The 21,815-nt window shown below is 39.5% G+C and overlaps 1 protein-coding gene and 1 long non-coding RNA gene across 3 annotated transcripts in view; one reads left to right on the forward strand and one right to left on the reverse strand.

The window, feature by feature from the left end:
- frem1b (Fras1 related extracellular matrix 1b) overlaps positions 1–21,815 on the reverse strand; it is a 157,792-nt gene that overhangs the window by 78,082 nt on the left and 57,895 nt on the right. For both annotated transcript variants that reach the window (XM_059031962.1, XM_034017493.3), the window contains 9 exons: positions 19,533–19,877; positions 15,119–15,261; positions 14,247–14,443; positions 14,019–14,109; positions 12,890–13,057; positions 10,718–10,926; positions 9,697–9,790; positions 8,811–9,063; positions 7,553–7,744 (listed from right to left, as the gene is read on the reverse strand). In XM_059031962.1, the coding sequence (XP_058887945.1) occupies positions 7,553–7,744; positions 8,811–9,063; positions 9,697–9,790; positions 10,718–10,926; positions 12,890–13,057; positions 14,019–14,109; positions 14,247–14,443; positions 15,119–15,261; positions 19,533–19,877 (1,692 nt within the window). The remainder of the gene's footprint in view (positions 1–7,552; positions 7,745–8,810; positions 9,064–9,696; positions 9,791–10,717; positions 10,927–12,889; positions 13,058–14,018; positions 14,110–14,246; positions 14,444–15,118; positions 15,262–19,532; positions 19,878–21,815) is intronic.
- LOC131738154 (uncharacterized) lies at positions 519–8,867 on the forward strand. Its single transcript, XR_009329684.1, has 3 exons — positions 519–570; positions 8,444–8,555; positions 8,803–8,867. It is a non-coding gene; the product is annotated as an uncharacterized LOC131738154 (long non-coding RNA).

Raw genomic sequence — 21,815 nt, forward strand, 5'->3', positions numbered from 1 at the left:
AACCCATATATCTCAAAAACCTCTCCTGAAAGGTTAATAATTCAAACAGGTATATTTTCCTGCCACATACCACTAACCAATCATCTGTTTTTGGGGCGTCAGCATCATGGGTAATACCGGCCCCAAATATTTATTTGACTTTTTTTAAATGTTCAGATTATCAGATTTACATGCTGACGGGTATGAAGAAAGTTTAAAAGGTATTAAATGTATTAAAAACAAAATTGTAGGTGTAAAATAATTTGGACAAGAAGGCTGGGTCGAAATAGGAAGACAGCAACTGAAAATGGCTGCACCACACACGTCACTCAGCGTCTAAGTCTCAAAATGGCACTTGTCCTTACAAAAACTTTTATACAATGAAATCTAATAAGAAAAATTCGATTTTCTGTGCCGAATGTAATCTAGGTGAACTTTACAATCATAATAATGATATTTTATGATATTGATATTGTGGCATGTGCCACATATTATTATAAGGCAATGAAAGTCTCATCTGCCTTGCCGTACCTTTTAGAGGCAGGGTATAGTTTCTCCCTGGATTTAAAAGGATTGGAAGAGACGGTAAGGGTAAGACCCATTTTTCGTCTATGCTTTGGAGACTGGATATTCTATTATTTAGAATTTTAGTTTATGTATCCTTAGTAGTGTAGTTCTATTGTATTAGTCTGTGTTTAGCTTCTCGTCTAAGTATGTAGTCAAACATGCTTACACTTGTGTTTGGTGTGTAGGGTTGTTTGGCTGTCTGTAGAGAGGAAATGTAGCACAGTATTACTAACACAGGGTTTATTTCAGTTTATAATTTTTCTTTTGATACTTTGTTTTTTCAAGCTTGGTTGTTTTTTTTATTTGTTTTTGTTTTGTTACTTTGACTCACGTCTGCAACGTGGAGGATTTCGGCGGAGGTTGTAACAGCATCCGCAGATCATTACATCAACTTGCAATCGGGACTGGGTGAGATTGAGCCATTGTTTTTTTTTTTGTTTGTTTTGCGTTCTGCTGGAGGATTACTATTTTTTGTCGAATGGCCATTTAGTTTGTTTGCGGGACAATCGCGTTTTGCTTGGATGCGGTTATATTTGGGACTTCATCTGTTTGTTTTTTTTGGACTGTTTGTTTTCTTGTTGTTTTTGCTGCAAGTTCAATTGAAGTCACATACGTGTTTATACGCATTACCGTCGTGTCATGCGTTGTGAACATTGATATTGATGGTCCATTTTCTTGCATTTATATTTTTGGGTATTGGCTGGGTAGGGTGTTAAGGGAACTTCTTGGTGTTATTGCAGGAGTTATTCATTAACTGTTTTCTTACAGTTTATTAGAATACTATGCTATAGCCTTAGCTTAATCTACTGCATGTTTTTACTAAGTTTTTTTTTTTCTCTCTTGCTTGCTTTATTTTCCTTGTATACACTTTCTAGGTGTCCTACTTTGTGGTTCTATTAGGCTTCTTATTTTCAATTTTGTCTCATTTAGTTTCAGGTGTATATGGGTCTGATAATTGTGCAATTGTTGGTAATTCCTAGAGTGCTAAACCAATAAAATTAAGCCGTTGGTGTCCTCTTGGATTTGAACTCTGGACATTCCTTTTTTTTCCTTTATTGCTGTATCAGCTACTGCATAGTATCTGTGGTAACTGTTACAATATTATATTTTGAGGCTGCATTCATGATAAGCACATACTGTACCTCTCATAGAGGATGAACCCAATCACGCTCTGATTGCCCACTCTACTGTGAGCAATAGGAGAAACGGGGAAACAAGACTAAATTCGTTTTGACCAAATGTACACAGACCACAGGGCTTTGCATCATCTCTAATTTCCTATTATGTGTGTTTTGCCTGAGATCATTATTCACTTACTAAAGGCAGACTTTCGTGACGCAAACAGACTCAGACATGTTCCACTTGTTCAATGTGGAACAGGAACAGGTTTTAGTCTTTTGCAAAATCAATTTGTTCTATTTTTCTGTTCTAGCATCATGGCTGACAGTGATTTGGGTATGCTGTTTTTGCTTTGTGATGATTTATTTCAGTCATATGTAATAAACTATAACATAAATAATATTATTTTGGGTCAAATATATATATAAAAAATCTTGCTATAGTACACACCATTCAAGGCTATGTTTATTGTAGTTTGCCAATATTGCAAGTACTGTTGTCATTTATCTAATTAGAATACAGAGAATCAACAGTACAGCTATGGCCAAAGGTTTAGCATCACCCTATAGAATTAACTAATTTTGCTTAATACATTTGAATGAAACCTACTGAATAATGTTAACATATTGAATTACATACCACTTTGTAGTTTTCCATATACTTAAAGAAAAGTGAAAGAAAAAAAAGTGACATTTTGAAATCTAACATGAAATACTATATAACTATAATGGCTTCCGGTAGACTTTTTGTAGTTTCTTTGATTACATGATGTTAAATAAAATATCTAAATTATGTTCATAGTGTTTTTTTTTTTGTTTTTTTTTTTATGATGTCTCAATCCTAAAATTCTAGGTGATGCTAAACTTTTGGCCATAGCTGTACCTGCGGAGCGCCATCGTGTTTCCCTCATGGAACTGTTCGCCAAGCAGACCGGGCTGTTCGACCGAACAAGCGAAACAAATTCCACAGCAGGAAGTTAGAACGGTTTCGCCAAATCAGATTGTCCAATTATTTTCGCAGTGTTCAACCTCACAAAATTACTATTCCGGCAAAGTTGTCCCTTTAAATAACTGTGTCTGCTTCTGAAAATGCTCTTTAAAAGCAGTTTTTTCTGCCCCCTCTAACAGGTTTTGCAGAGATTCTCCTTTTATTAACTCACTGCTGCCACAGTTGAAAAAGATGCAGAAATAACAGCTGCACACCCCTAGTGGTCATTTATAAAACTATTCGTATCCCAGGCTAGAACAAGATCCTGCCCAGGGGATATAGTTGATGCAGTGGTACATACATGTCCACTACATACGGATATCACAAGACACACACTGCATATATCTGAAGAAATGCTTATCCAAATGTCATGCAACATGGTATTAACATTATTTAGCACAAGTTACCGAGAATATCAGATTCTGTTGATATATGGGGGTCTGACTGGCCATTCACTTTAATCTCTTTTTTTCTATATATCTGGAGAATCACTTAATTTCATAGCTAATTCCTATTCTATACTGTTCTGTATATCCTACTGATATATGTCACGATCACCACATTTTGTTTATCATACTGATAGCTCCAATTTACAGCTTGGTGGGGTGGGGTGGGGTGGGGTGGGGCGGGGCGGGGCGGGGCGGGGCGGGGGGGTGTTACTGACATACTCGTTTACCAAGCATCAATCTCTCGTAGCTGTGGGGATGATTTGATTGGATTGCTGCAAACCCCTTTATAGCACTGAAGGTACTTCAGATTATTACAGGGGTACCATTATAATACCAGCATATTACCATGAAAGTAATATTAGCAAGATCATTAGCAGCTAGTGGTGACAGTACAGGAGCACTGAACAGTAGTCAGTCCATCGGAAGAGAGGGGTTGACGGGTCCTGATTGTCTGGGTTGTGCAGAAGCACTGATAGGACAACAGATAGCCCTCAGAGACCTTGATCGCTCTTCCGCACAATAACCATTAAGATTATCACTCTTTTGATGAAGACTTCTTTATTTATTATTTTGACTTATTTATTTCATTATTCCTGTTTGGAAATGGAATAGCCAGTGTTGCAACAGACATTCGAAAAAAATATATGACAGTACAAATCCACCAAAGGTAAAATGGTGGACCTACTACTGCATTCTACCGTATTGAGCCTGTGGCGTGATGACATCAGACCCGGAAGAAACACACACAGCACTGCGAGTGAAATTGTGAAATGTGCTTGCTTACACGTTTTAATAAATAAAAAGTCTGAACAAAACACAAAACACTTAACAAAACAAATTGAAGTGGTATCCAAAACGGACAGAAAACACAGTGTTCGAACACTAAACAAGGACTCACATGAATAGCATTTGTTATTTTTCTTTAATTATTTACTCTCCTTCTCTCTCGCTCGCCTGTTCTCGACTCTCGAACACACAACCCCGAGTGAGTGTTTTGTGCCTCTGTATATACAGCTGTGCCGAGATTCAATTACTAATTCATCATTCACTTGAATCTCGGGACGTGAACTAATTTGTGCAATCCCGTGCTCACATACAATACACATTTTAATCTGCATGTGAAGTGATTGTGCCATCCTCGTGTCTAAATACAATTATACATTTTAAAACACTACATAACCCCACATTATATCCCATGCACCAATACATATACACCAACATTAGTACACCACATGCAACATATAAACATAAAATACACACAGGGGTGGGGCACACTGTCACAGAGCCGCTGAGCTCAGATGAGATATAGTAATAGAGAGGCCACCCCTCAGCCAGGCTCCAGCGCCAAGTCATCTGTCCCTTCCCCAACACCACCTGGAACAAGGCCAGACTCCTGGCACCTGGTTGCTGATAAAGCCATCATGCCCAGACTTGCTGCATCTGCTCCCATTTACTCCAGTGATAAATAATGAATGGAGAATATGGCACTAATGGTGCCATAGTGGATCAGGCATCTCAACAAGGAGAAATATTAATGATCGTCAATCTGGGGGTGAGGAGATAAACTAACAACCCATGAATAGGATTTTGTAATGCTCTTAGAGATGTCTTTACTGAATGATAACTGGTCGCATTTTGCATTACTGATAAAATATTAGCATAGCAGTCCTATAAGTCTCCAGCGTGAGAGTACTATGAACAAGGCTCCTAGTCATTACCATGCTGTTTGCTTTTCATTGTTGGACTGCCTTTCACATTGGCGATTCCATTCCTTGTTTGTGCTCCAATACTCTTTTTAATCTTGTCCAGATGTGGAACTTGGTATAAACTGCACAATCCCAATAGGAAATAATGAAAATCCCTCTGGTTACCCCATCTGTTTTCAATCGTTAACTGCATTTTTTTAACAGTCCCTTCCTGCTGATTTGGCAGAAAAGACTCCCATGCTTGGAAATGTAGCTCAGGCATAAAATACCCTCTTTGGGTAAGACGGTCATTGGACTTGCTTCCATTGCAGGTTTATCTAAGGACAGTGGAATTCCCAGTTCAGGTGGAGATTCTGCATGGTCAGGCAGTGCTGTATAATTGGTAGGTTGTGTAATGGTAACTCCTGTAAGTATCCGTCAATATACAATTACTTTGAACCAACTTGCTGTCTGAGAACAAGAGCACTTGGAGGAATTGTCCCTTATGTGTTAATTGCCTTAAAGGTGAATTATTCCGTGCTGAAAAAAGTGAATTTAGTGGCTCTGCAAAGGGTGCTGCATAGAACAGACTAATAACTTAAAGATTAAAGATGAGCTTAAAGATGAGTTCTGAAGATATGCTGAAAGAAAGCCTAGAACCAAAAATTAGGGGGCACGATTGAAGTCTTTTAAATCTTAGAAAAACATTCATAAAGTTAACCCCAGACAATACTTTAAGTGCAGTACATAAACCCAGAGTAGAAGAGGGTTTGGAGTGGGTTGTCTAGTGTAGAGGTGGGTTTGGAGTGGGTTGCCTTGTGTCGTGGTGGGTTTGGAGTGGGTCTCCTAGTGTAGAGGTGGGTTTGGATTGGTTTGCCTTGTGTAGAAGAGGGTTTCGAGTCAGTTGTCTAGTGTAGAAGAGGGTTTGGAGTGGGTTGCCTAGTGTAGAATAGGGTTTGGAGTGGGTTGTCTAGTGTAGAATAGGGTTTGGAGTGGGTTGTCTAGTGTAGAAGAGGGTTTGGAGTGGGTTGTCTAGTGTAGAAGAGGGTTTGGAGTGGGTTGCCTAATGCAGAAGAAGGTTTGGAGTGGATTGTCTAGTGTAGAAGAGAGTTTGGAGTGGGTTGTCCAGTGTAGAAGAGGGTTTGGAGTGGGTTGCCTAATGCAGAAGAAGGTTTGGAGTGGATTGTCTAGTGTAGAAGAGAGTTTGGAGTGGGTTGTCTAGTGTAGAAGAGGGTTTGGAGTGGGTTGCCTAATGCAGAAGAAGGTTTGGAGTGGATTGTCTAGTGTAGAAGAGAGTTTGGAGTGGGTTGTCTAGTGTAGAAGAGGGTTTGGAGTGGGTTGTCTAGTAGAAGAGGGTTTGGAGTGGGTTGGCCAGTGTAGAAGAGAGTTTGGAGTGGGTTTCCTAGTGTAGAAGAGGGTTTGGAGTGGGTTTCCTAGTGTTTAAGAGGGTTTGGAGTGGGTTGTCTAGTAGAAGAGGGTTTGGAGTGGGTTGTCTAGTGTAGAGGTGGGTTTGGAGTGGGCTGTCTAGTAGAAGAGGGTTTGGAGTGGGTTGCCTAGTTATGCTGTTGATGCTGAATTAATTGTATCCTTCAGCTACTAGGAACCGGACAAGCATAGATGGACCGAATGGCCTCCTCTCGTTCATCATTTTTCTTATGTTCTTTTGCTCTTATTTTCCTAAATTGCTTTTTTCACATCTATAGTTACTGACTTAACTGAATTTTGTGAGTTGATAAATTCAATTTTAATTAATTTAAAATTAGTAACTGACTTGCCTGTGGTATTTTTCTAATAGGATTCTGCAGCAAACTCGAACTCTTAAGAATGTATCTGCAGCACTATATAATCAGGTTATTCAAACAGCATATTTTGAGCCCTTGCACCCATTTCTATATTCACAACTGAAATAAATTCAATATTACATGTGCTAAACAATTACAAGCGATTACAATTAATGTTGCTAATATTTCATTACCAAAGCTTTATGCAATGTATTTAGGGAACTGAATATTTGCTTATGATTGGATATGCAATCGAACCAAAATGAGACACTTCAATAGGTAAGGAAAATCTGTGAGCTCAGCACTAGAAACATGCGCTAATAAAGGTAAAGGGGCAGCTAACAGAAAATGACAGTTTGTATTATTATTATTTATTTCTTAGCAGATGCCCTTATCCAGGACAACTTACAATTGTTACAAGATATCACATTATTTTTACATACAATTACCCATTTATACAGTTGTGTTTTTACTGGAGCAATCTAGGTAAAGTACCTTGCTCAAGGGTACAGCAGCAGTGTCCCCCACCTGGGATTGAACCCACGACCCTCCAGTCAAGAGTCCAGAGCCCTAACCACTACTCCAAACTGCTGTTTGTAAACATGAATAGCTGGTTTCATAGGCCCCGATTAGCATTAATCCTGGATTTCCTGATGTAACATAATATAGAAATGTGAATCAGATTTTTTTTTTTTTTCCCAGTTTGGGGAATCATATAATTACAACATTCTTTTTTCAAATACATTTTATTTTATTCATGTTTAAAATGTCACATGTATTTAATTTTAAATATTTGCCACATTTATATTGCACACCATGACTCAGATGTATAGGTATATAAAATGTGTGTGTGAAGCTGTGGATAGCAGGGTGGTTGCAGTGGCACAACATGCAGTCCAGAAAGCTTACAGACATTTGTGACACTGTGAAACCTGAATGCAGTGACTGTTAAGTGGACTAACATCCCTTATGATGCAGCACTTACCCACTGTGATGGAAGGAGGCTGGTTGTTGATGGGCAGCACAGTAATATTCAGGTCATAGACAGGAAGTGAGCCGTGCAGGGGCACTGGCGGGATGGTGTCGTCCTGGCAACAACTGTCCACAGTGCCAGCCTCGCCATCTGACACAATTAGAGTGACCGTGTCAGAGCAGGGGCTAGGCCCAATCTCGCCCCCTGAGAAAACAGAACAAAGGCTAACATTGAATATATTTCAGACCTCAGTGTTTCTGTGTTTATTTTCCTTTTATGTCATTTATTATTGGGAACGATGTGGCTCAGAGCTTTGCCTTTGCACAAAAATACTGTTCTGGAATTAAGAATCGTTAAAGATAATAAACACTAATCTATTCATACAAAGTTTGCTTACCTCATTGGTCAGTAATGTCTGGGTTATGAATACAATTTAATCCAATATTAACATCAGTGGTGAAAAAAGAACCTCAGTTTAAAGTCAATGAGAATCCTTCATTTGTGTTTATTTGTTACCCTGTTGCTGTACTTCAAAGGTCCATTTGTCATTATTATGCTATAAGTCAAGCATACAGTAGTTAGCAGTTTTATTAGAACAGCAGTAAAGCAAATGTTTATCAGAATGTCATTTTTAATCCTCTTCAAAACCAAATCAACTCACTGTTACATATGCCTTGAAATTGAAGTGAGTGATGATTAACTAAGTCTCCCTGGGTAAGGGTGTCTGCTAAGAAATAAATAATAATAATAATAATAATAATAATAATAATAATAATAATAATAATAATAATAATAATAATAATACTGTAGATCTCAAATGATAGCAAATGTGCATTTTCATTTTAAAACATGATATCTGGTACTAAACTAGGTGGAATGCATCTCTGTTTGTTTCACCTACAGGGTGAAATTATCCCCACCCCTTCACTGGCTTCTTTCTTTCCAATAATCAATCAGCTGCTTCCCCTATGACTGACTTGCTTTCAGCCAGACGACACTGCTGGGGTGAACTTATGTAAGTAAAGCAGTAACAGACTTCCTGGAAGGCAAGGCGAGCAACATTTGTATTTTTTTAACCTAGAGTAGTAACAGGTGTCTGTTTTCAAACTAAAATATAACATGCGTTTCTTTACAAAGTGCACATGTGAGACCTATGTTGCTAATGGAAGTGCAACATGAGTAAGATTTGTGGAATTATTTTGTTAGCTACAATGACTTTAATGTGCTGTACCTGCTCATAGGCGAGTGCCTCTCCCTTTCAGATTCTTACCAGTGTGCTCATAAGAGATGAATCCTTGAATGACGTCCAGCTGGGTGAACCTGTCCACTGTGACTCCACTCCTCCTCACTGCCCCGTGAGTTGGTGTGCGGCCCAGCATGTAGGTCAGCTTGGCATCATCGCTGTCTGCGTCTGTGGCGTACAGGTACTCTGCTGTGATTAACACCTTCCCCCCCTCTGGACACTCCAGCCCGGACTTCAACCCTGCGCCCAGCTCCGGGGGCTCATCGTTTAACGGGATGATCTGAGAGACAAGCAAGCCTCTTATTGGGAGACAAAATGCATACCTAGCTTTTGTTTTTGACCTCAAGTTAGCCTAACTAATGTGTTCTTCTTTAGATTGACTTCATATATCATTTTTTATTTCCAGTCATCACATCCTGGGGACTTTTTCAAGCACCCTGTGGTGTCAGTAGAACTCTTAAGCATAGCTTCTCTCTAAGTTTAGCTGGTACTCCACAGTGTACCATTAACCTGTCCCTCTGCCCCTGTGGAGGTAAGATGTTTTCTGTGTGATATGTCTTGCTGATTTCTTTCTTGCATCCACAAAGGGTACAGTGCTGCAGGGGGGCAGGTTAATGGCTACACACTGGTGTATCAGATCTAATAGGAGAGTATGATTCTGAGAATTCTATTGAGGTCCCGTCTCATTTTTAAAACTTGTACCGTACAAAGTTGACAAATAAAAAAAGTATATTTTATATTAGTTAATATAACTGTGATACTTCACATCAATGCCAAATTGCTCTACTAACTAGACTACAATGTTTCTTTTAGTAATAAAACATTTAATAATGGAAATAATGGCACTAAAACATCTAAAAAACAACCCCACTCAGATGTACACGTCATAGCCTGGAGTGGGGTGACCAATTACCTGTGCTATAAGCACCCCATCTGCAGAGTTGAAGCCATCAGTAGCCGTGAACACCACTGCATCTTCGAGGGTTTCTGAGTCGTCATGTTGGTACCTGGACACAGAATGGGGCCATTATTTCTTGAACAGCACTGTTTCAGCAAGGTGGAATTTCTGTAACGAGGCAGATATCAAAATGGCCACTAGGGGTGCACTGGTAATTTCTTCCCTTTTGAAACAGTTTGTTAAAGACTTTCTATTTCAAATCTTTAACAAACGTTTCAGGGGAGAAGGCATTATCAGCACACATCCCCAAGGCAAGCCTTTTTTTATAGTGGCCTGTATGTTAAATTCTGAGATTGCTGGCAACTTTATGAAATTCCCAATATCTATTCTCAAACTGGATTAAATGACGATTAGAATTAATATCATGGAATGATTAAAAAAATAAAATAAAATATAAAAACGGTATAAAATGTTCCTATTAGAATATAATGTTGCTTTTGGGGTATAGTGTAATCAAATTCTACCTACACTGTGTTTGTGAGATTAGCACTATAATATCTGTTTTTTGTTTCTTTCATTTTTTACAACTGTTATAGTCATTCTGGTGGGTTCGTATTCTAATTATTCAAATATTGTGCATTTTTTATTTTGTGCTATTTTCTTTGTTAGGTGCTTAGCTCTCTGTTCTAGTTGCCTGTCATAGACTAGATCACCGAAAGTGTCTTTATAAAAGTGTAATACCAGCCAGTGCCATCTGCACAAAAAAAGCATCCTTTGTATTGTTTCATTAGATGCCATTGGCTCTTACTTCTATACAAACATCTAATCTAGCCTGGGGTGTCCATGGCAGCCAACCAGAGCCACCATGAACTGCTGAAAAAGCACCACAACACAAGAAATATCAAAAAGTGAAATACCATAATGGAATTGCATTAGGAATGGATGCAAACATCATAACAACATGTGGAATTAATTTGAAGCTGCTTCCTTTCAAGAGATGCCATAATGAAGGGGGGATGTCCTGTGAGGGTATCACCTGACTTTGAACGCCTGTAGGTCCTGCAATGTGAAGAAGTCCCCCTCCAGCATGGCCAGTCCCTGCAGCTCGATGGCCCCGTGCTGGGGTCTCCTCTTCAGCTGCACCCTCAGATCCTCCTTCCTGGAATCTACGTCCCTCACCAGCAGGTTCTCCGGAGTGATGAAGCACCCAGAACCCTCCTCTGCTTTCATCTGATTGGTGAAAATCTGGAGTGGGACAGAAAAGGAAACTAGGGTTCATCTTAAAAGGAGTTAACAAACTCTTAATACTTTAAACTCAGCACAGAAACCAGAACCAGAGGACGTAGATGGAAATGAAGTGGAGACAATATAATTATAATTGGGGTCCTTTAAGACGTCGTCAGTCGGATTTGGTAAACACCAAGCTAAGTCATAAAATACTGGAACCATTGCGAGACTTTAAATGGCCAAACACTGCCAGTTTTCTGTCAACTCCGCAAACATTTTAACTGACCCTGACTGGGTGCTGCTACTGGTTGTCAGAGAAACCGCCTCTTGCCAGCCTCTACTAACATTCTATTGGTTGGCCCTTTGTTTACCTTAACTTGGCGCCAAAAGAAGATTCCCATTCCATGGCAAAAAAACACAGTTACTCGACAAAAAAGAATACATTTACTAGCGTTTCCTTACTTACGCCCTCTAGTCCCGCGGACGGAACACGGAACTGCACGTAAACATTATATTTCATAACTCATTTGTAATATTATTACAAAAGCAAAAGAGAAAAAAAGCTGATGAATATCAAAATCGTTGTTTTCCTACCGTCAAACCGTGAAGGAATTTTTCGAATCCGTCATTTCACCGCTGAGATATCCCATTCGCAATGTGTCTAGTACCCCCATGCTTCCAAAACAAATGCGATCGACTAGCTTGCGTTTTGCTGCTCTGGTCTTACAACCTTGATGACGGTGAAGTCTCCCTGATCACGTTGTAGGGGAGGTCACAAGCTTTCCATTCATACCTTTACTTTGTTTGTAGCCCAATCCATTACAGAGTAATCGATGTGCAAACAAACACGCCCACCTCTTGAATGAGATAAGGGGAAAAAAAAGCCTTACAAAGGCTAATGCATGTGGCAATGGATAGCATGTGAGGTGCCAGAAGTTATTTTAGAACTTAGTGTATCACTGGACATAAAGATTTACACAATGTTTATTTTTGGAGAGATTTGGGGACCCTTGGGCTTAGCTTTGTTAAAACTCCTGTAGAATTTGATCCCTTTGTTCAAACAGTTCCAAAAATCTGGCTCTTTTCATATGCTACAAGTTGAAAAAATGACTATAGAACATAAAAAATGAAAAGCGTTTGTTGTTTTTTTATGTATTTTTTCTGGATATCTCCTTCCAGTGTGGTACTGAGTAAGACTTTTATCACACCTGAGGTTTTAGTCTTGATGCCCAAGGGGTTACCTTGAATTCAAGCCCTGAACCATGCCTGTGCTGTCTATACTTTGGAAGATATTGTGATTTATTTAAGGGCACAGCCCCCCAGGCGGAAATTGCCTGTGAGGGGCTGGGGTTTTGACAGGCTAGCCAAAACCCTTAGATCAGTGATTTGACCCTTGCTAGTAAGTATGCAGCCACAATTATTAATATTAATTCATAATATGTCCATGTGTTACCCTGTTTTTTTGTTGCATTGTCAGATCTATGTTGAAAAAGTCATCTGAAAATCTGCAGCTAAGATGAAGTTGTATTTTTTCAGCTAGTCAGATTAACCAGTCACAATTTCTTCAAGTTAGTCAGAACCTGAATTCAGCTGACTCCGGGGTCTACTCACTGTACAGCTGTGGCCTGCATCACCCTATAGAATTAACTCATTCTACTTCATAAAGTTGAATGAAACCTGCTGAATAATGTTACATTAACACATTGAATTACATACCGCTTTGTAGTTTTCCTTATACAAAAATTGAAAAATGTGACATTTCGAAATCTAACACGACCTACTGTACAGCTATAATGACTTCCTGTAGACTAGTGCAAAATCATTTTGTAGTTTCTTTGATTACATGATGTTAAATAAAATATCTAAATTATGTATTTTTTTTTAAATGATGTCTAAAATTCTAACAGATGCAAAACTTTTGTCCATAGCTGTGCACTGTTTACTTGTGAACTCTGGGTCTGGAGGCCAGGTATTAGTGTACCTCAGGTTGTTGGTTGTCCACAGGTGTGACGGTGATGTTGAAGATCAGCCCTGTGAGTTCGCCGCCCTGCTGGTCAGTCACGGTAAAGACAAACTGCACGAAGAGGGGCTCGGGCCCGATGTCCATCTGTGGGGGCATGTAGCCGACCTTCAAGTGGTTTACAGCATGCTAGAGAGAGAGGCAGGCAGCACATGGGTAATGGCCTGCTGCTAGGCACACAACTGGACTGATGACTTTCTAAATGTGGAAAAAAATAAGGAGTAGTCTATAGAATTTTTTTTTTTTGTAATACTGTATCTAATTTCCTACCTCTTTAATATCTTATTAACTGTGTTATTTGTCTTTGTATATTGTTGCTTTTGCTTGTCGACCTTTACTTACCAGGCCTAAGTAATCCAGCAAATCAAACACTGGTTCTGCTTCTGAAAAGACTCTACAAGCTATAATTTCTGTCCCCTCCCTTTGATTTTCTGTAGATTTTTAATTTAATAATTCACAGTTCCCACAGACAGGACATACATAATACAGTAGCACACTCCTAGTGTTTAAAACCTCCTCACGTCAGAAAAGTTTTAGGTGTCTTTTCAGGTGCAGTCCCTATGGTTGAGGCTGGTAAATAATGACATACTTGGCTGTAGACAGTGCAATTGTCTTTTAAGAGAGTCCAAGTGAGAGATACCAGTCTAATCCCAGGGCTTAAAGAATGAGCTATTATAGGTTGAGGAACAGAATCACTTCAGCCTAGAACAATGAAGAATTAGGGGGAACTTGATTGATGTTTTTAAATTCTGAAAGGGAGTTGACAAAGTTAATCCTAACCAAAACTTTAGGTGCAGCATAGAAGTCAGGACCAAAGGAGACAGCTGGAAATGAGTCAGAGACACACAAGACAGAGGGTAGAAGGCACTTCACACATAGAGTGGTGAGGGTATGGAATGGGTTACCTAGTTATTAATGGTTATTGATCATTAGGATACTTTAAGACCCAACTTGAAGTTCTGAGATCAATCACCTTATAAGCAACCGGGCCGAATGGCCTCCTCTTGTCTGTAGCACTAAACAATTTAGACTGACATTGGAAGGATTTGTGTGTGAGATGCTTTGAATTCTTTCCTTGAGTCGACTGTACCTGAGTGAAGGACTTAAGCACTGGGACAGAAGTATCCTTCTTCATGGAGCTCATGCTGTCTGTATAGAACAGTTTCCCAGCGTCATATACCCTGCAACAGACAGAACACAGCTCTCAGGATTACAGCACTAGCACCCTGCACCATACTGAGGACCACAACACCACTCTCCTTTCAGAAAATACATCAAATTTGAAAGCATGTTCAGAGTGCAAGACAGGAGAATCTACCCAGGTGATCTTGGGGAGAAGCAGGGTTTGGTCACAAAGTACATGAGGTCAGTGTCTGCAGACTCAGTGTCCCTGAAGTGCAGGTGACTCTTGGTGATGTAGGCGATCTCCGTTTCCTTGACGACAATAGAACGCACACTATCGGAGACTTCCTTAGGCAGCTGGTCTTTCACAGGAGATATGTGTATCACCACCGTCTGTCGAATTGATGGAGCAAAAAAAAAAAGAAAATCAGAAACTGAAGGATAAAAGTTTAAATTGAACTGCAGTAGCCTAATAAAGTAGACCCAAAATAGCCCTCTGGCACCCCACTGAGTCCTTGGCCCCAACTTTCTCCTCTTAAAATTACTCTCTTTTTGGTTATCTACAATTGCTTTCTTGCAAAAATCCCAACACAGACCTGTGCAAACCCTGGCCTGTCTAAATCTCCCTCTACCATAACTACATTTTTCTTCAGTTTTCCTGCCCTGTAAATGGTGACTGAGCAGCTCTGCAAACCTTGACTTTAGTAAATCTATAAACAGAAGCATAAATATTGGACTATTTCAGCATGATCAAAACATATTCCTACAGTTCTTTGCAACTCATTAAAGCACTGGCTAATATCTGATCTAATCAGTCGCAACAGCTACTACATTATTTATATGCTATAAATATTTACATTTCCTAAACTATAATGACAGTGCATATGCAAATCTGTACAGTAAACATACAGTATGTGCAAAATGAAAATATAAACACGTGTGCCTAACAGAAATCAGCAAAAAAAGGTAAAAATATGAGTTTTTTTCACACATGTTTATATAGCATTTGTTTGTTGTATATGCTTATATTGTATTTGACACAATGTGGTAACGGTGGAACCAACTGACATGGGTCTGTGAGAGGTTGGGGGGATCGTGGCTGTCGGACAGGGTGAAGTCAAAGGAGTCCTCGAAGACCTCAGCCCCCAGGTGGTGGTAGTAGATTAGTCCGTGAAACAGGTCTCTCTGCAGGAAGCTCAGCACAGGGGTACCTAGGCAACAAGGAATGAGGAAACCAGATTACAATTCGGACTATCACATAAACAACACTTTAACCACCGGAAACCCTGTCTGCTCAACAGAAATATTAATCCTTCAACTAGAAATGATTGGCCACACAATTCCTTTTAACTAAATACTTGTCAATGTATACAAGAGAATATTGTACATTTAAGACCACTTTTGTGGCAGAATTGCTATTTTTGGCTTCAAACTAGATTCTAAATTCAGAATGCAGCAAAAAAAAAATCTATTTTCGAGAGTAAATTGAATACAATATTGAGAAGAACCTGTTGTAGAACCATTTTACTCCAAATTGTTATAAGCTAGGTGTAGCACTGAATAGTCAAATAGTCGACAAGATCCTTTAAAGTTCTGAGATCAATCAGCTGCTAGGAATTGGATGAGCTTATTCGGGCTGAATGGCCTCCCCTTGTTTGTAAATGTTCTTATGTTCCTAAATCAAATAGCAAAGAGACAGTTGATATGGTAGTCAACTCATTGCTGGTGACGGGATTGTGAAGTCACTGTGAACCCTGTGGAAGTGCAGTTGATATGATAGTCAACTCATTGCCCGTGATGGGATTGTGAAGTCACTGTTAACCCTGTGGAACTGCAGTTGCGGTTGCAATCCATTAACCTATGAATGACTGTGGCAGAGCAGGGCTCTGCCCTTGTAAATATTGGCAGGGATGGGGTTAAATTCTCCTCCCTGCCCAGGTTTATTGTGTCAGGTGGGAATCATTAAAAATCAATCAGTATCCAGCCATCTGACATAAAAGGAGACCTCAGCTCCTCATTAGAGAGAGGTAGCTGAGGAAGTAAGTGTGTTTTTTGTTGCTTGCTGGTTTTTTCTTTGTGTGCTGTTTTTTTTAATGTTTGCAGTCCAGTGAAGGCTAAGCTCAGCCTGGAAGATTTATTTTCTGTAAGTTTTACTTTGTGTTTATTGTTTGTGTTTTAAAAATCTTTTGTTTGGCCCTCGTGCCTGTTTATTTTGTGTTTTTTGTTTAATAAAAGTATTTTGTTTGAACTGCAGTCTGTCTCTGGGCCTCATCTCTTGCGCCATCCTGTCACAATGACATTCAAAAAATTACAAGCAGTTTATAGTCATTATCAAAGACATATAAATACATTTATTAATAGATTTTTTTTTTACATTGGCGACTGGTTGACCTATTCAACTGCTTTTACCTTGAATACTTAGTGGTCACTCTACATCTATCATTAGGGCTAAATAAGTATTTTGGTACCCCAAAAGGTTACTGTAATAGTGGCTACCAAGAAATACACGTCTATCCTGTAAGAGAATGAAGAGTAAAGTGACACTTAGATTCATGACATTAATTGTTCCAATTGTTTAGTTTTACAAAAATGAAAATATTGATATTCTTGTCTGGGAACATAGTGGCTAAAAGCTCTCTCTCCCTTCCTTTTGGTGTACAAATGTGGGAGGCACAAAAGTCCTGCATCAGCTGATCTTAAATCACGAGAAGGTATATATTTGACTAGAAGTTCCTTTATATGATCTGGTGCCAGACCTTTAAGTGTTTTATAAGTCAGAAGTAACATTTGAAAATCAACTCTAAACTTCACTGACAGCCAGTGCAGTGACGGCAGCACAGGTTTTATATGGGCTCATTTTTTCATTCTTTGAGAAGCCTAGCAGCTGCATTCTGTATCAGCTGCAGGCAATTTAAGGCGTGACCCAGAAGCCCAGTGCATAGAGCATTGCAATAGTCAAATCGGGAAGACACAAAAGCATGAATTTGTTTCTCAGCATCAGACAAAGAGAGAAATGACCTCATTTTAGCATTGTAAAAGGACACTTTGGTGACATTGCGAATATGCGACTCAAAAGATTACTCAGAGTCAAATAAGACGCCTAGATTTTTCACTTCCATTTTTATGTTTGTGGTCAGATATCTATTTTTAGAGATTTAGTTTCTTCTAGTTGCTGCTGAAAACCTAATAAAAGAACCTCTGACTTATCAGAGTTTAAAATGTTGGAACCTCCACATCAGTAAAGCATTCAGCTAAGGCTGATACAGCCAGGGTATCATCAGGTTTTACAGAGATGTAAAGCTGTGTGTCATCGGCATAGCTGTGAAAGTTAACACCGTGTTTCTCACCCAGTGGTAACATGTACAAAGAGAAAATAATGGGTCTGAGTATACAGCCTTGGGGAATGCCACAGGCAACCGATGAAAATCCAGACACAGACTCTCCTAATGAAACAAATTGCAGTCTGTTATCGAGATATGACTCGATATCAGTCCAACCCAACTTCTGAGACGATCAATTAAAGTGGTATGGTCCACTGTATCAAAGGCAGCACTTAAATCTAAAAGAACAAGAATAGATACAGAGCTAGAGACTGCACTTAACAGAACATCATTCACCACTCTGATGAGTCTCTGTACTGTGCGCAGAACAGAAACCCCACTGAAACGTTAAGCACTTTGTTACCCTCGAGAAATGAATTCAGCTGGTTTGCTACTACTTTTTCTAGAATCTTAGCTAGAAATGGCAGAGTTGAAATAGGTCTATAATAATTAAAAGCAGTATGGTCTAGGTTTGGTTTCTTTTTTTTTTAAATTTAGTCGTCGCCAATTTTTTACCCCGGTTTTCTCCCCAATTTAGTATGCCCAATTATTATCAGTATCCTCAGCTCACCGCTCGCAACCCCCCCGCCGACTCTGGAAAAGGTGGCTGGAACACGCGTACTCCGAAACGTGCTCCTGCCAAGCCATCATTTTTCGCACTGCAGATCCACAGCGATGACACCAGACCTATAGTGCCGGAGGACAACACAGATCTGGCGGCTCCACTGCAGAACCACAGGCGCCCTATCGGCCACAGGGGTCACTGATGCGTGGTGAGCTATGGATTCCCCTGCCGACCTAAGCCCTCAATCCCTGGGCAGCGCTCAGCAAATTGTGCGGCGCCCCCTAGGAACTCCCAGTCACGGTCGGCTGTGACATAGCCTGGATTCAAACTTGTGATCTCCAGGCTATAGGGCACATCCTGCACTCTGCACGGAGCGCCTTTTACTGGATGCGCCACTCGGGAGCCCGGTTTGGTTTCCTAAGCAGCCATTTTTAAGGCAGAGGGAACTACTCCTGATGACAGTGAGCTATTTATTACGTCCAAGATAATTTCACTCAAATTATGTCTTTATTGTTCCTAGTATTAAGAACATAAGAACATAAGAAAGTTTACAAATGAGAGGAGGCCATTCGGACCATCTTGCTCATTTGGTTGTTAGTAGCTTATTGATCCCAGAATCTCATCAAGCAGCTTCTTGAAGGATCCCAGGGTGTCAGCTTCAACAACATTACTGGGGAGTTGGTTCCAGACCCTCACAATTCTCTGTGTAAAACAGTGCCTCCTATTTTCTGTTCTGAATGTCCCTTTATCTAATCTCCATTTGTGACCCCTGGTCCTTGTTTCTTTTTTCAGGTCAAAAAAGTCCCCTGGGTCGACATTGTCGATAACTTTTAGAATTTTGAACGCTTGAATCAGATCACCGCGTAGTCTTCTTTGTTCAAGACTGAATAGATTCAATTATTTTAGCCTGTCTGATAACGGCTTATAGAATAGGTATGTTTCAATGATACCTGAGATTATATGCAACATGCTATTAGTCTTGGCAGTCACCATTGCAGATACTGTGCATTGGAAAAACAAAAAGCAGTGTTCCCCAGGAGGCTGGTTATGGTAGCAAAAAATAAAACATACTTCCCAGATCCCTTTATATCCATTTATGGTCAATTATAATATAATTTCAATCTCTCTGCTCCAGCTGGTTAAAATGAGCTGTCTCACAGTTCCAATAGTAAATAGATTGCAAAAGCAGGTCAACTTATAACAGATAACAGGAGAACATTTTTTTTTTATGTCATTGAAAAGACATAATCCATATACAGTACCAGGCTATTTTTCAGGATAGCCATTATTATTTAACATGGTATATTTTTCTATTAATTTAGCATTTAACATTGCTTTTCTCATGATTATCCTATGCATTTAGTGTGATTTTCCATGGTGAAAACTACAACACTGAAAAAGACAGTTGTCACTGAATGAATTTATTTAGTTTCTTTTAGTAATTATTAAGTGTATGATCTGGGCGAGCCATGGTTTTATCAGAATTCCCAAAGGTTTTCCATTCTTGTCTGTGCTTTAGACTTGCTTTTACTGCTGTGTATTCACTTTTATAAAGGAGGTACCCACATGTATACTCCCCAAAGGTGTCTCCACTTGCCTGAATGTTCTGGTGAGTGTTTCTTGACAATCTCTCCGGCTCTCGGCGGGCTGGTGAGTCTGTAGAGGATGTAGTCGTCGCTGGAGTCGAAGTCTGAGGCCAGCAGCATGAACTCCTGGACCTGCACGCTGCCACCCTCCTCCAGCTCAAACGCCACGCTGTTGATAAGGAAGGGGGGCGTGTCGTCTTTGGGCAGGATGTTGATGGGGAACTTGTGGCGAATGCTGTGCCTCCCGTCAGAGATGCGGAAGATGATGTAGTCTTTGGTGGTGTCGCTGTCAGAGTGGTGATAGCGCACCGTACCATCTTTGATGTCTTGAACTTTGAACATAAAACCCTTGCCACCTGTCGGAAAAATATGAGCAATTGCTTATTAAAATACATTTGTTTTTCTTGTGTTATTCAAGGTAATAGTGCTAATAGAAGATTGGATACTGATATACAGCTATGGCCAAATGTTTTGCATCATAAAAATTATTTAACATCATGTAAGCACAGAAACTACAAAATGTTATTGCAGAAGTCTACCAGAAGACACACTGGTAGTACAGTATTTCATGTTAGATTACAAAATGTCATATTTTTCAATATTTCTTTTTGTGAACAATGTTGTATTTCTGTGGAAACATAAAATAAAAAATAAAAAGCAGAGCCTTTAAAGTACTTGCTGCTGAAGACCAATTATTAATTGTGGCTGAGCTGGCAAAGTGCAACCTTGCCGTAGTTCTCTCCAGTAATATGAAATCAACTAAATAACAAAGCCATACAGAATTGAAAGATATTCCAGACTCAACCCATCCCTTCAAAATAGTTTTCTTAGCTGCTGTCACACCCGCTAGGAATATTCGCCTTGACTGTAAAGAAAGGGACAGTTGGGAATCATCCACAAGAAGAAGCACTCTGGGACACTGCAGCACCTGTACTCCAATTAATTTGGCAATTTTGGACATTCCCAAAACATGTGCAGATAGCTGCCAGCTGTTCCTAGACTGCATCCTTGGCACAAAGGATCGGGGACAATTTTCATTTGAAATTTCAGATAGGTGGTTGCATAAAATCTACATGTCAAATTAAAATTAATCAATTGGTGTGCCAAGTTCTTGGATGATGCAAAGATGTTATCCCAGATTCTATCCCATTTATTAATTTATTAATTTATTTATTTATTACATTTATATGGCACTTTTTATTCAAAAGTATCGCAAAGCACTGTACAGTACATAGCAGAAAAAAAGAACAAACCACAATACATTTGTATACAACTGTATACAACATGCAACTGCCACACTCAGACCATTTAAATTACATTATACACATTACAAAAGCAGCACATTTAAAGTGACATTAAAACCCACTAAGATAAAAAAAAAGCCATTTTAGTTTTGACTTGAAAACTATAATGGTCCCAGCTTCCCTGACAAACGAAGGCAGAGCATTCCATAATGTAGGAGCTCTACAAGAAAAAGTCCTACCTCCCGTGTTGCTTTTGTTGACCCTAGGAATAACCAGCAGCCCCACATCCTGTGATCTCAGAGTGCGGTTTGGAAGATACAAGGTCAGTAACTCCTGCAAATAACTAGGTGCTAATCCATTCAGGGCCTTGTAAGTTAACAGCAAAATCTTAAAATCAATTCTATACTGTACAGGGAGCCAGTCTAAAGAGGCCAAAATAGGGTTAATACGTTCACTTTTTCTGGTTTTAGTCAGAATTCTAGTGGCGGTATTCTGAACATGCTGCAAGCAGGGTACCACACGTTTTGGGACACTAGAAAAAAGTGCATTACAATAATCAATTCTAGATTTGGGGATGACACCAAGCTTACTAAGTTCTCTATCCCAAATAAGTCACTGGGAGGGGTCTGGAATTATGAGAAGTGAAACAATTGTAAATAGAAGAAACTAGGCCCCTTGTGGCAGATCATGTGACAAATAGTGGGGACAGAGGGGCATCCCAAGGGACACATTTTTTAATTTAATTTTTGTCAGTTTTTCGTTAAGTATATGGAGAACTACATTGTAATTCAATATGTTAACATAACATTATTCAGCAGGTTTCATTCTACTTTATGAAGCAAAATGTGTTAATTCTATAGGGTGTTGCAAAACTTTTGGCCATACCTCCAAAAAACAATTTTATATCAGATCCCGGTTTGAGATCCCAGTTTTTCTTAAGTCATTGTTAGTAGTGCGCACTTCCCTCCATGGCTTCTCTCTATGTATGAACGATACATCCTGAGTTTGGAACTTTCGAGGATATGTTTCTATTGCATTAGTATCATATCT

The sequence above is a fragment of the Acipenser ruthenus genome, chromosome 10 (genome assembly GCF_902713425.1).
Source record: "Acipenser ruthenus chromosome 10, fAciRut3.2 maternal haplotype, whole genome shotgun sequence".
NCBI lineage: Eukaryota > Metazoa > Chordata > Actinopteri > Acipenseriformes > Acipenseridae > Acipenser > Acipenser ruthenus.